General features: G+C 44.4%; 2 protein-coding genes across 3 annotated transcripts in view; one reads left to right on the forward strand and one right to left on the reverse strand.

Annotated features, from left to right (window-relative positions):
• ARMH4 (armadillo like helical domain containing 4) overlaps positions 1 to 12,106 on the reverse strand; it is a 200,304-nt gene extending 188,198 nt beyond the window's left edge. The window contains exons 1-2 of the mRNA XM_054530674.2: positions 11,623 to 12,106; positions 8,777 to 9,044 (exon numbers count right to left, since the gene is read on the reverse strand). The gene's annotated coding sequence lies outside the window, so the exon portion shown is untranslated. The remainder of the gene's footprint in view (positions 1 to 8,776; positions 9,045 to 11,622) is intronic.
• A 217-nt stretch (positions 12,107 to 12,323) lies between these two features.
• The window catches only part of ACTR10 (actin related protein 10), a 34,577-nt gene continuing 32,766 nt past the window's right edge, over positions 12,324 to 14,134 (forward strand). For both annotated transcript variants that reach the window (XM_009249118.3, XM_054530676.2), the window contains exon 1: positions 12,324 to 12,529. In XM_009249118.3, coding sequence (XP_009247393.2) covers positions 12,453 to 12,529 — 77 coding nt within the window. In that variant the 5' untranslated portion in view covers positions 12,324 to 12,452. The remainder of the gene's footprint in view (positions 12,530 to 14,134) is intronic.

Genomic DNA, 14,134 nt, shown 5'->3' on the forward strand with positions numbered 1-14,134 from the left:
GAGTTCTTTCCTAATAATATAACCATAATATCATTATCACATCTAAAATATTTTAACAGTATTTGCTTAGTACAAAATTTGTAATCAGTGTTTCTGTTACTTGAATTTGTTTCTTGGAGAAATAAACCCCATTGGTAAAACAACCTCTGTCTGATAAGGCCTTTGAGAAGAAGGGCTCAATGCATGTCCTGATAGAGTGTACATGATAACATTTCTTTACATCTAAATCATCTAAGTAATCTTTTCAGGCTGGGATTGAAAGGACTGAAGGGAATGTAAAAATAAGCTTGGAAAACGTATGCCATATGGACACTAAAGGATTACTCCCTTCTTTCTGGCTATGAAATGACTAATTAACTATTTGCAGCTGAAATGTGTGGGATCGTTTTCAGAAAATGGAATATCCTTCTCTCACTGAGCATATTGATCAGAGACATAATCTAGACTGTCTGGGAATACTTTTTCTGTAGCAGAACAAATCACACCCTTCAATGCACTGTTTAATTTTAGATATATCTTGTCACATTTTTTTAAATGGTTTGGCTCCAGATTTTTTTTTTCCCTTTAGGAGTGCCTGATGAACACATGTATAATTTAGCTGTCATTTCTTTTTTCAGAAGGCAATGTGGGGTAATAGGAAGAGCAAGTCCAAATTTTGTCACACACTAGCAGTATGACCTCATACAAGTTACTTAACCTCTATGAGCAGGAGATTTTTTTCATATGTTGATAAATAAAGATTTGCAAGGATTAACTGAGATATCAGACTTAGCACTCTGCCTGCACATACTAGAAAAGAAATCATTGCTGGATGGGCATGGTGGCTCATGCCAGTAATCCTAGCACTTTGGGAGTCTGAGGCGGGCGGACCACTTGAGGCCAGGAGTTTGAGACCAGCCTGGCCAACATGACGAAACCGCGTCTCTACTAAAAATACAAAAATTAGCTGGGAGTGGTGGCGCACATCTGTAATCCAAGCTACTCGGGTCGCTGAGGCAAGAGAAGCACTTGAACTCGGGACGCGGAGGTTGCAGTGAGCCGAGACTGCACTCCAGCCTGGGCAACAGAGAGAGACTCTGTCACAGAAAAAGAGAGAGAGGGAGAGAGGGAGAGGGGGAGGGAGAGAGGGAAGGAAGGAAGGAGGGAAGGAAGGAAGGAAGCAAGGAAGGAAGGAAGGAGAGAAAGAAAGAAAGAAAGAGAGAAATCACTGCTTTTGTTAACAAAATAGGAATTTTCTATAATAAATATGTATAATTTGGCCAAGCACGGTGGCTCATGCCTGTAATCCCAGAACTTTGGGAGGCCGAGGCAGGTGGATCACTTGAGGTCAGGAGTTACAGACCAGCCTGTCCAACATGGTGAAACCCCATCTCTACTAAAAATACAAAAATTGGCCGGGCGCGGTGGCTCACGCCTGTTATCACAGCACTGTGGGAGATCGAGACCATCCTGGCTAACATGGTGAAACCCCGTCTCACTGAAAATACAAAAAATTAGCCAGGCGTGGTGGTGGGCGCCTGTAGTCCCAGCTACTTGGGAAGCTGAGGCAGGAGAATGGCGTGAACCCAGGAGGCGGAGCTTGCAGTGAGCAGAGATAGCGCCACTGCACTCCAGCCTGGGCGACAGAGCAAGACTCTGTCTCAAAAAACAAAAAAAAAATTAGCTGGGCGTGGTGGCACACGCTTGTAATCCCAGCTATTCAGGAGGGTGAGACGGGAGAATCACTTGAACCCAGGAGGCAGAAGTTGCCGTGAGCTGAGATTGGGCCACTGCACTCCAACCTGGGCAACAAAGCCAGACTCCGTCTCAAAAAAAGTGTAACTTATTAAAAGTTCCCTATCAACAGATTTTTCTTTAACAGTATGTCCTACTGATGCCTCAACAAGACCATAATGTTACTATGCATGGGTCAAATATCTAAGGAATAATGTTCTTTCCATCATTGCCTTGAATGTAAACAAGACCTTAGAGTAACAGAACTGTAACTGACATTCTCAAATCATTCTACTTCGAAACATTTTTTAAAAATCAGATCAACCTAAGCATTTTTATTTATAAAATATCAAACTTACCTGGTTGAGACTAACAAAAGAAAATGACTAGAAAAAACAAAAAAGCCTCATTCTCTCATCTTAGCAACAATATTAAAAAATTAAATTGTTAGGGTCAATTCCACATCTGATGCTGACCTGAGGTACAAATGTGGAGAAACAAGAAAACTTCCATTTTTGTCCGTCCATTGGCAGGCACAGCAGGAAAATCATTTATAGTAGAATATTAGTGAAATAGAATGCTAGGTCAGCAAATGAATACTTTTATGCTCCATGAATGGTTTATAAAAAGCTTTATTAAATATTTTAGCCAATTTTCTCTCCCTTTACAAGTAGAAATATGTGTGGGTAACTGATTCTGTGATTGATGGTTCAGGATTTTGTCATACCTTGTAGTTGGCAATACATTTTCATTGTCTGGTTCTACAGAAATGAAGAGTCTAATAAATCAGCCTGAATGTGTCCTGACCTTAACATAGTTCCTGGTACTTTTCTCTGGTGAATTACTTCTCTTTCTTAGAAGAGGACACACTACCATAATTCCAGCTGGTTGTGGGCTCTAGCTCATTATTTGGAGTTTTATTACAATGTGTTACAAGCATTCATGAAATGTGGCATGAAATTTTCTTTAAGAGGTTAGCTTCAAAACCACTATTGTGGTCAGTCACATAGATGGATAGCTAAATGCTCAGACTCTAAAGAAGTTTCCTACTATCCCTTGCCAATTGGCTTTAAGGTGAGCTGAGAACTGTTCAGCTGATCACATTTTCATGCTACTGTTATCTATTCAAAAAAACTACTAAGTGCCTAGCCCATACTCAGTCCTCTCTAGGTGTTGGCCTGTAAAGTTCCTAATCTCACAGTGAAGACACAGTAAATAAAGGACTACTTTACAGTAATAGGTGCTAGTCATTTATCAAATATTTATCCAGAACCTACTATGTGCAGGTGCTATGTTGGGCACTGGGGATACAATAGCAAACTAAGTAGAACTTGTGTTTTAATGTGCTATAATATGCACAGGGCGCTGTGAAAGGCCAGATGAAGATCTAAAGTAGATTAACATAGACCAGAGGTCAGAGAAGGCTTTTCAAAGGAGGTTATACTTCCGCAGAATTTGGAAAGACAAAAAGGAAAGCAGCCAGATAAAGAAGACATTCTAGGCACAATATAGGAAGTGTGAAGTAGCAGGATACATTTGGGAAACTACTGGTTGGCTGATACAGCAGCTGCTTTATCTGAGAACTTCAGAGTGTCATTGAAATATTTTAAGCGAAGAGTGTCATGATTATGTTTGCATTTTAGAGTGCTCACTCTGCCTGCGGTATAGACAGTGGACTGTGGAGAGGCCAGAGACCAATTAAACAGCTGGTGACACATTTCTGATTGCAGAGAGTTGGAATTTACAGGACTTTGCAACTCATTAGGACAGGAAAAGATGGAAGGAAAGGGATCTAGGTGACTCTGGTTATAAAATAAACTTCTAGCTATAAATGCAACTACTTGGGTCACTGATGCTGATGAAAACTCTTCTTCATCAACCAAACATTACAGGGATTTTATAGCTCATTCAGAAACCTAAGATTAGGTCACCTTCCCAGCTGCTCTGGACCCAACATCAGTTTCTGAGTTAAAGAAGCTGAGTATTCTTGGAGGCAGTGATCATTAGCTCTGAGGAGGGCTTTGGTAACTAAGAATGAACAGTTTATCAACATGGGCTCCCAGGACTCATTATTATTTTCATTTAGATTAGGCAGTACAGTGGGAATGGAGTAAAATAGGCTGTGTATGAGAGAAAAGGACAGAGGCAGCTTAGGGCTTCCATTGTTTCAGCCTGTCCATCATCTATGCCCGTTGCTTCTAAGAAAAATACCCTGGTTTTCTGCTGAGAAACCACATTTCCCCCACTTTTTGTCCTTTCGTTCTCATAGGGCAGAGCCCACCTCAGCAATGGGCAGAAGACCTGGCTAATAAGAGTATCTCATTGTCCTGCTCATGGTTCAAGTATGAACATGGACTGAGGCAGGGCCAGTCAGCACCAGAAGTGCTGGAATTTTAAAAAGAGAAGCTTTCTCTCTTGGGTATGGCTATAATGGTTGGTATATATCTGTAATTTCTGGGAGCCACATTGCCCTCACAAGGAGAAAGGCTGCCTAAGAATGAAGCCAACCTAAAGGAAAACAGAAAGATGGAAATATTCTGATCGTACTGTTAGCACAGGATCCAGCCATGCCTGATGCCCCATTCTATTTCAGGATTTCAGTTAAGCAAGACAGTTTTGAGTTAGGTTTCTGTTCCATGCAATGGCAAGAGTCCTTTTTTGCCTCACAGATGGCAAGAAGATAATTCTTTTTCCTATATTTTGTGAACTAGTACTATTTTTTTCTATCTTCTCCTTTTTTCTCTTCCCTTTCCTCTTTCTTTTCTCTACACAAGAATATGTGAACTCTTGGAAGGGCAGGAGAGGGTATTAACATTGATCTCCTAGCCACTTACAGCCCAATAGTTTCTCTAGTCCACATCCTGACACCTCAAAGGGCAAAGGTCTAAAGGGTTATCCTCCCACAATAAGGTTTTTGAGCCAAAATAAACTAGTTATTTCCTTATAATAGACTGTCCTCTAACCCAGAAGATAGTTTCAAAACAAACGATGCCATTAAATACATGTTTTGTTGACTAGTTACTATGACAATCTACTACAAAGAATTGCAATTCTTTGTGTCTGTGCTTCTTCACTGTGTGAATTCACTCCCCTTTCGAACAATTAAATGGAGTCTATTTCCCCACCCTGGAACCTAAGCTGGGCTTGTGACTTCCTTTAACTAAATAGCCTGAGACAGAAGTGATGTTGTGTGACTTCCAAGGCTAGGCCTTAAGCAACCCTGCCACTTCAGCTTTCAGGGTTTTGGTATGCTTCTGTTATCAATTAAATAAAACTGGTTTCATGTTCAAGAGGGTAGGAGGTCACAAAGAGAGAGGGGCTTCACTGAAAGCCACCACCATCTGCCAGACATGTGACTGAGGCCTTCTTGGACCAGCTAGTCCCCAGCTGACCTGTTAACTGACTACAAACACATGAGTGAGTCTAGCTGACACCATGTGGAATGTAAGAACTACCTGTGTTAGCCCAGCCAAATTATCAAAATCATGAGCAAATAAGTGGTGGTTGTTTTAAGCCACTAAATTTTGGGAAAATTTGTTAGGCAGCAATAGATAACTGACACAACTATTTATACAAAATATTGGTTTTAAAATCAGTTTCTGGAGGGACTTCTCCTGTAAGACATGATAGAGTGACAGGGACTCCTACCTAAAACAACTAAAAAACAGGACATAATATATATGAAACAAAGTTTTGCAGATAGGAAGCAACAGGCAGTGCAAGACAGTAATCCCTGACAAAAAGGAAGCAAGTAAGGTAAGCTCTGTGATTGCTTCAGCCTGTTGTCTGGAGGTTCCAGGATGCAGCACAGGGAGAGGGAACCCACACTGCTCCCACTAGGGACAAACTCATAAATTCAGGAAGGCTAAAGCAGTAAGATTCGCAGAGGACAGTACCAAAGGGAGAAAGCTGCAGAATGAGGAAAGAGCTGCACAAAAAGGGAGAAAGCTTTGGCAATCTGCACAGGGTTCTCCTTGAATTTTTAGCTACATGCATATAAGGAAACTACTCAAGGCTGGAGGAAAAACACCACCAGAAAAGCGAAGGCAGATTAATTCCCTGAAGTTCACATACAGCTGGGAAGTGTTTGTCTTCCCACCAACCACAATTGAAAACTGTAATACCTCGGGCATTAGGTAGAATACTAAAAGAGGGGTCTTACTTCACTAGTGGAGAAAAATTAGCTCTGGCCTAAAGGCTGTTCTGGTCCCACCTACCAAAGCAAGCCCCAAAAGGATAAAACTATTTTTGAGTAACTTGATGGCATTCCAGAACAAAGCTTGAGAATATTCTAAGAAATAATAAAAAAGAAAAAATCAGCATCTTGACAATGTAAAATTGACACTGTCTGGCATCTAATCAAAACTTAACAGTCATGCAGAAAAGAAAGAAAATATGTCTCATAGCAAGGGGAAAACATAGAAATAGAACCAGAAAGGGCACAGGTGATAGAATTAGCAGACAAGCCCGGTGCAGTGGCTCACACCTGTAATCCCAGCACTTTGGGAGGCCGAGGCGAGTGGATCACCTGAGGTCAGGAGTTCAAGACCAGCCTGGCTAACATGGTGAACCCCCGTCTATACTAAAAATACAAAAAATTAGCCAGCCATAGTGGCTCATGTCTGTAATCCCAGCTACTCAGGAGACTGAGGCTGGAGAATCGCTTGAACCAGGGAGGCAGAGGTTGAAGTAAGCCGAGATTGTGCCAATGCACTCCAGCCTAGAAGACAGAGGAAGACTCCATCTCAAAAAAAAAAAAAAAGAAAAAGAATTAGTAGATAAGAACATTAAAATAATTATTATATTTATAGTCCATACATTCAAGAAGGTAGAGGAAAACACAAGCATGTTTAAGGAGAGACACAGAAGATACAAAGAGTGTCTGGGCGCAGATTACACCTGTAATCCCGGCACTTTGGGAGGTTGAGATGGGTGGATTGCTTGAGCCCAGAAGCTCGAGACCAGCCTGGGCAACATGGCAAAATCCTGTCTCTCCAAAAAAAAAAAAAAAAAAAAGAGCTGGGCATGGTGGTATGTGCCTGTAGTCCCAGCCACTTGGGTGGCTGAGATGGAAGGATCACTTGAGCTCAGGAGGCGGAAGTTGCAATGGGGAGATCACACCACTACACTCCAGCCTGGGTGACAGAGCAAAACTCTGTCTAGAAAAAAAAAAAAAAAAAAAGATACAAAGAAAACGACCTAAATTGAACTTCTAGAAGTTAAAAATACAATTTTGAGGTGAAAAATACACTGGATGGGATTAATAGCAGATTAAATGCTGCAAAAGAGAAGATTAATAGACATGAAGACAAAACAGTAGAAACTATACAAAAAGAAACACAGAGAAAAAATGTAAGTGAGAAAAAGCAAAAAGAACAAAGAATCAGTGAGCTATGAGAAAGCTTTAAACCACCTAATAACATATGTACTTGGACTACCCAAAGGAGAAGAGTCAGTATAGAAAAATTACTTGAAGAAACAAAGGTCAAAATATTCCAAATTTGATGAAAACTATAAAACCACAGGTCCAAGTTCACTTAATCCCAAACAAAAGAAACACGAAGAATATAATGTCAAGGCACCTGAAAAGACATTCATTCCCACCAGTGCCACAACAGTTACAAATGCCATGGCAACATCAGGAAGTTACCCTATATAGTCTAAAAGGGGGAGAAACCCTCAGTTCCAGGAATTGCCCAACCCTTTCCCAGAAAATCCATGAATAATCCACCCCTTGTTTAGCACATAATCAAGAAGTAACGATAAGTATAAGCAGTTAAGCAGCTCACGCTGCTGCTCTGCCTATGAGTAGCCATTCTTTTATTCCTTCACTTTCTTAATAAACTTGTTTTCATTTTACTCTATAGACTTGCCCCAAATTATTTCTTCTGCAAGGTCTAAGAACCCTTTTGGGGTCTGGATTGAGACCCCTTTCCAGTAACAATAACACTTCACTCATAAAGTTGTTGTGAGGAATAAATGGGATTATATATAGCAAGGAGAGCTAGCAAATAGAACTCAACAAATATTATCTCTAGCTGTATCTATGGGAGTGGAAGAGATTGGCAAAGGAGAGGGTGTACAATAAGAAAAGAGGTTCAAGAGCAGAACCATGGAGAACAACAACATTTAGGTTGTGTACTGGGTTGAACAGTGTCCTCCCCAAAATTCGGGTGCACCAGGAATCTTAGAATGTGACTATATTTGGAATTAGATCCTTTGCAGATGTAATCAAGTTAAGATGAAGTCATACTGGGTTAAGATGTACCCTAAGCCAGTAACTGATATCCTCAGAAGAAGAGGGAGGCCGGGCGCAGAGGCTCATGCCTGTAATCCCAGCACTTTGGGAGTTGGTCTCGAACTCCTAACCTCAGTGACCGAGGCGGGCGGGTCACTTGAAGTCAGGAGTCGAGACCAGCCTGGCCAACATGGCAAAATCCCATCTCTACTAAAAACCCAAAAAATTAGCCAGGCATGGTGGCAGGTGCCTGTAATCCCAGCTACTTGGGAGGCTGAGGCAGGAGAATTGTTTGAACCCAGGTGGCAGAGGTGCAGTGAGCTGAGATTGCGCCACTGCACTCCAGCCTGGGCGACAAGAGTAAAATTCCGTCTCAAAAAAAAAAATAAATAAAAATAAACAAGAAGAGGGAAATTTGTTCAGCAGAATACAGAAAAAATAAAAAAGAAAAACAATTAAGAAAAAAGGAGGGAAATCTGGACACAGAGACACACAAAGAAGGAAAGTGATGTGAAGACACAGGGAGGAGTACATAATGTGAAAAATGCAGAGACACAGGGAAGAAGGCCAAGTGATGACAGAGGCAGAGATTGGAGTTATGTATCTACAAGCAAAGGCACATCAAGGATTGCCAGCAACCACCAGAAGCTAGGAAAAGGCAAGAAAGAAGGCCAGGCATGGTGGCTCATGCCTGTTATCCCAGCACTTTGGGAGGCTGAGGATGGCGGATCACCGGAGCTCAGTAGTTCAAGACCAGCCTGGGCAACATGGTGAAACCCATCTCTACAAAAAATGTTAAAATTAGCCAGGCAAGGTGGCACATACCTGCAGTCCCAGTGTGTCCGGAATTGGTGGGTTCTTGGTCTCACTGACTTCAAGAATGAAGCCGTGGACCCTCGCGGTGAGTGTTACAGCTCTTAAGGTGGCGCGTCTGGAGTTTGTTTCTTCTGATGTTCAGATGTGTTCGGAGTTTCTTCCTTCTGGTGGGTTCACTGGTCTCGCTGGCTCAGGAGTGAAGCTGCAGACCTTCGCAGTGAGTGTTACAGCTCATAAAAGCAGTGCGGACCCAAAGAGTGAGCAGTAGCAAAATTTACTGCAAAGACAGAAAGAACAAAGCTTCCACAGTGTGGAAGGGTACCCGAGCACTTTGCCACTGCTGGCCCGGGCAGCCTGCTTTTAGTCCGTTATCTGGTCCCACCCACATCCTGCTGATGGGTAGAGCCGAGTGGTCCGTTTTGACAGGGCGCTGATTGGCGCGTTTACAATCCCTGAGCTAGACACAAAGGTTCTCCAAGTCCCCACTAGATTATCTAGATACAGAGTGTAGACGCAAAGGTTCTCCAAGGCCCCACCAGAGTAGCTAGATACAGAGTGTCGACTGGTGTATTTACAATCCCTGAGCTAGACATAAAGGTTCTCCACGTCCCCACCAGACTCAGGAGCGCAGCTGGCTTCACCCAGTGGATCCCGCACCGGGGCTGCGGACGGAGCTGCCTGCCAGTCCCGCGCTGTGCGCCCGCACTGCTCAGCCCTTGGGTGGTCGATGGGACTGGGCGCCATGGAGCAGGGGGTGGCGCTCGTACAGGAGGCTACGGCGGCACAGGAACCCACGGAGAGGGTGGGAGGCTCAGGCATGGCGGGCTGCAGGTCCCGAGCCCTGCCCCACGGGAAGGCAGCTAAGGCCCGGTGAGAAATCGAGTGCAGCGCCGGTGGGCTGGCACTGCTGGGGGACCCAGTACACCCTCCGCAGCCGCTGGCCCGGATGCTAAGCCTCTCATTGCCCGAGGCCGGCGGGGCCAGCCCGCTGCTCCGAGTGCGGGGCCAAGCCCACGCCCACCCGGAACTCCAGCTGCCCGCAAGCGCCGTGCGCAGCCCCGGTTCCCGCTCGCGCCTCTCCCTCCACACCTCCCTGCAAGCTTGAGGGAGCCGGCTCTGGCCTTGGCCACCCCAGAAAGGGGCTCCCACGGTGCAGCGGTGGGCTGAACGGCTCCTCAAGTGCCGCCAAAGTGGGAGCCCAGGCAGAGGAGGCACCGAGCGCCAGCGAGGGCTGTGAGGACTGCCAGCACGCTGTCACCTCTCACCAGCTACTTGGGAAGGTGAGGCAGGAGAATTGCTTGAGCCCAGTCTGGAGTGCAGTGAGCCAAGGTTGTACCACTGCACTCCAGCCTGCATGACACAGCGAGACTGTTTAAAAAAAAAAAAAAAAAAAAAAAGCTGGGCGCGGTGTAATCCCAGCACTTTGAGAGGCCAAGGCAGGCAGATCACCTGAGGTTAGGAGTTCGAGACCAGCCTGGCCAACATGGTGAAACCCCATCTCTACTAAAAATCGAAAACAAACAAAAAAATAGCTGGGCGTGGTGGCAGGTGCCTGTAATCCCAGCTGCTCCAGAGGCTGAGGCAGAAGAATCACTTGAACCTGGGGCGGCAGAGGCTGCAGTGAGCTGAGATCAAACCTGGGCGACAAAGCGAGACTCCATCTCAAAAAAAAAAAAAAAAAAAAAGACAAAAAAGGATCCTCCTCAAGAGCCTTCAAAGAGGGCATGACCTTGCTCTTGCTGACACCTTGATTTCTGACTTCTCACTTCCAGAAGTGTGAAAGAATAAATTTTTTGTTTCCTTAAACTACCGTTTGTGGTACTTTGTTACAGCAGTCCCTAGGAAACAAATACAGCTGGTGAGCTGTCATGGAAAACATACAATGGGTAATAATAAATTTCATCATTTCAATAGTTTCAGAAACGTAATTTCAAATTGATCCTTACAAATACCTTGTGAAGCAGCAGAACAGTTTACAGATAAGGAAGTGGATGATCAGCGGTATTAGGGACTTGACAGAAAGTGGCAGAAACAGAATCCGAACTCAAGTAAGGGGTCCTATTCAAATACTCTGACCCTATTAAGCAAAAAATTTAATCTATTCCCACGTTTCTTAAAGTTTTCCTCCCCATCACAACTCCAACTTCATTCTCCTATCTCTAGCAATTTGCTTTCAAGGAGGATCATTGATCAGTAATTTGGACTTAAACATGAATTTTACTAATATCACATTCCAAACGTCTGCATTGTTACGGCCTTAGTTTTTGTTATGGAAATAACTTATCCCCAACTACCCCACTAACTCTTGTTACCAACCATTAGAGTAGGGCCTTTTCTTTTTTTTTGAGAGACAGGCTCTCACTCTGTTGATGCCCAGGCTGGAGTGCAGCGGCATAATCCCGACTCACTGCAGCCTTAGACTTCTTGGGCTCAAGGGATCCTCCCGCTTCGGCCTCCCAAAGTGCTGGGATTACAGGTGTGAGCCACTGCACTCGGACAGTTGGGACCATCTTAATACAGTATAACCTCATCTCAACTTGATTACATCTGCTAAGACTCTATTTCCAAATAGGGTCACATTCTGAGGTTCCCAGTGGACAAGAATTTTGGGGGGACATCAACCCAGTACACCAGCTAAATGTTGCTATTCTTCACCGATTTACCCTTGAACCACTCTTTTCTTATTGCACAGCCTCTCCTTTGACAGTCTTTTCCGCTCCTATGCATAGATACAGTTAGAGCTAATATTTGCAAGAAAAAAATATTTTCACAGAAAGCTGTGAAGTGACAAAGATGTAAACAGTAATGTAAATGTTAAAAGTAATGGGAAAAACAGCAATTACTTTTGCACCAACCTAATAGGGGCCTTTGCTTCAATGTTCATCTACTAAACCATCCCGACCGCTCCTCCATGGACAGATTCAAGATTCACAGATGCTACTTTAGCTGCTTAATTCTGGAGTAAAATAAAAACTTTCAGAAAGACTACCAACCAAAGTATTGTCTGTACGTATTATTCTCTAAAGCATCATTAGCATAGACTTTGCAATCAGGAAGTCTGTGGGTTTGTTCCTGGCTCTGCCGTGGGACATTGGGAAAGTTAATCTCTCTGAGCGTCGGTCCCCACAGATAAGAAAACACAGATTCTTGTTATTTCTTGAGAAGATTAAATATTAGGCAAAACGCCGAGCACAGAATAGGATCTCAGCATCTTTTGCCCCCCAAGAGCATGAATCAAAGCTTCGGAATTGCGTCGTCTCTCGGCTGCCCCTTGGCAGCCAGGTCCTCAGGTACCTCTTCACAGTGAGCTGAGACCGAACCTCTTCACAGCCGCGCGTGGGTGCGGCTTTGGGGCGTGGTGGGCGGGAAGGACAGGGAGGCCGGCTCCGCCCCCTCGGGGCGCCCGGCGCGCCTGATCGCCGCGGCCTCCGCGTCCCTGCACTCGGATTTGCGCCCGCCAGCGCCTCTTTTCCCCTAGTCCTGGAGAGGGCAGCACCTGCAAGAGTTTGGGTCCAACGCAGAATGAGGCACAGCCTGGGACAGCCCGGGCCAAGCGCGCAGCGGCCGCGCGAGGCCCCCGCCGTCGCCGACGCCCGAGCGTCGGAGCCCCGGCCCCGCCCCTCGAGCGCCGAGGCTTGTTGGCCGCGGAGACTGCGACCCTCTTCTCTCAGTCTTCTTTATTACCATGCCGCTCTACGAGGGCCTGGGGAGCGGCGGGGAGAAGACGGCGGTAGTGATCGACCTGGGAGAGGCCTTTACCAAGTGAGTGGCCATGACGCCAGCTGTGTTCGACCCGAGGGGAGGGCGGGTGGCCGAGCCCCAGACACTGCCTGGGTCCTCATCGCCGACTCGCTGGGCAGCTCCGGGCCTCCCCTTTTCTTCAACCAGCGCCCTTGCAAATAACAGCTCTTATTATTTACTCCCTGGGCGATGCGAATCCGAGGATCGGGGTCTGACTCCCAGAGAGGCCCAGGGAGCTTCGGTTGAATTGCCCTCGTCGCAGCCCCTTGTCATCACCCCAAACCCAACAAACCCTTTGGGATCATCTGTGTAGGGGATGACAGCCGTGACCTAGACCCCGCTTACCCTGGGCTCATCAGTTGAGGAAGGCAGCCAACCGAATGTAAATGCTCGATGACGAATTTCATCATAAAATATTGAACGGAGCTTATTTTGGTGCTGAAAATACAAAGATGTTTAAGACAGGGCTATCACTCCTCAAGAATTAGGGAGACTGGGCACATTAAGAGGTGAAACCCTATAGATAAGATTCTGGAAATCCTTTGTTGGCTCCCCTAAACTCGAAGGTTAGATTTGACATGTTTTAAACAAACCAACTTGTAAACAATAGAGAGCAGGTTCTCAACCTTTCGGATGGCATAGATCTCTTTAATGGCTGGATGAAAACCACAAATGCACAAATCTTAAGATACTTACACACAGTTTCAGGGAATTGGAGGACAATCATTGTGGTCCTGGGACCCCAGATTAAGAGTCCTTGTGATGGGCTCAACAGACAGGGAAGTAACAGGCAATTACATCATATATGTATTTATGAAAATGAAACATTTGAAAAATCTTTTTGTATCTCTAGGCACTTCCTGACGTATAGTAGGTATTTAATAACTATTTATTGACTAAGTGGTTAAGAGAGCCTATTTAAAAATTGGACCCCAGGAACTCCAGAATTGGATTAAACATAGTCCTTGATTAATGACATTCTCTTATTGTTCTATGCGAGGCCCTTCCTTATTTATATTTTCTTATTAAAATTATTTTGAAAGCATAATAAACAGTTTGAGGCTTCTATTCAAAGATAATTATTTTGGCTGTACTTGGAAGAAATAAGCAAAAAGCTATATTTGAAAAAGACAGCAGGAGGATGATAAGATAAATGTATGAAGTAAAAAAAAGGAATTGAAGTTTAATGGCTTGCATTCTGAGATGTTTGAGGAGCACCGATGCAAGTAAACATGGAGACGGGAATAGGAGGAGATGGAGAGACTTATTTGGGAATACGAGGAGAGCAGTATCAAAAACTAGACAGGACAAGAAGACAGGATGTTAAGACTAAACTAGTATGATGATTATTTTTAGCAAATTTTTGTTTTACTAACATGAAACAAAAATGGAAATACCTAAATACTCAAGAAAAGAGCATCGTTTTTGAAATAATGAAATATGTGGTTTTAAAAATGATACTGTAATTCCAGCAGTTCGGAAAGCTGAGGCGGGCTGACCACTTGAGCCCAGTAGTTCAAGACCAGCCTGGGCAACATGGAGAAACCCAGCTCTACACAAAACAGAAAATTTAGCCGGCGGTAGTGTCGTGCCCGAAATCCTAGCACTTCGGGAGACCAAGGGGAG

Source organism: Pongo abelii, chromosome 15 (genome assembly GCF_028885655.2).
Source record: "Pongo abelii isolate AG06213 chromosome 15, NHGRI_mPonAbe1-v2.0_pri, whole genome shotgun sequence".
Taxonomy (NCBI): Eukaryota; Metazoa; Chordata; class Mammalia; order Primates; family Hominidae; genus Pongo; species Pongo abelii.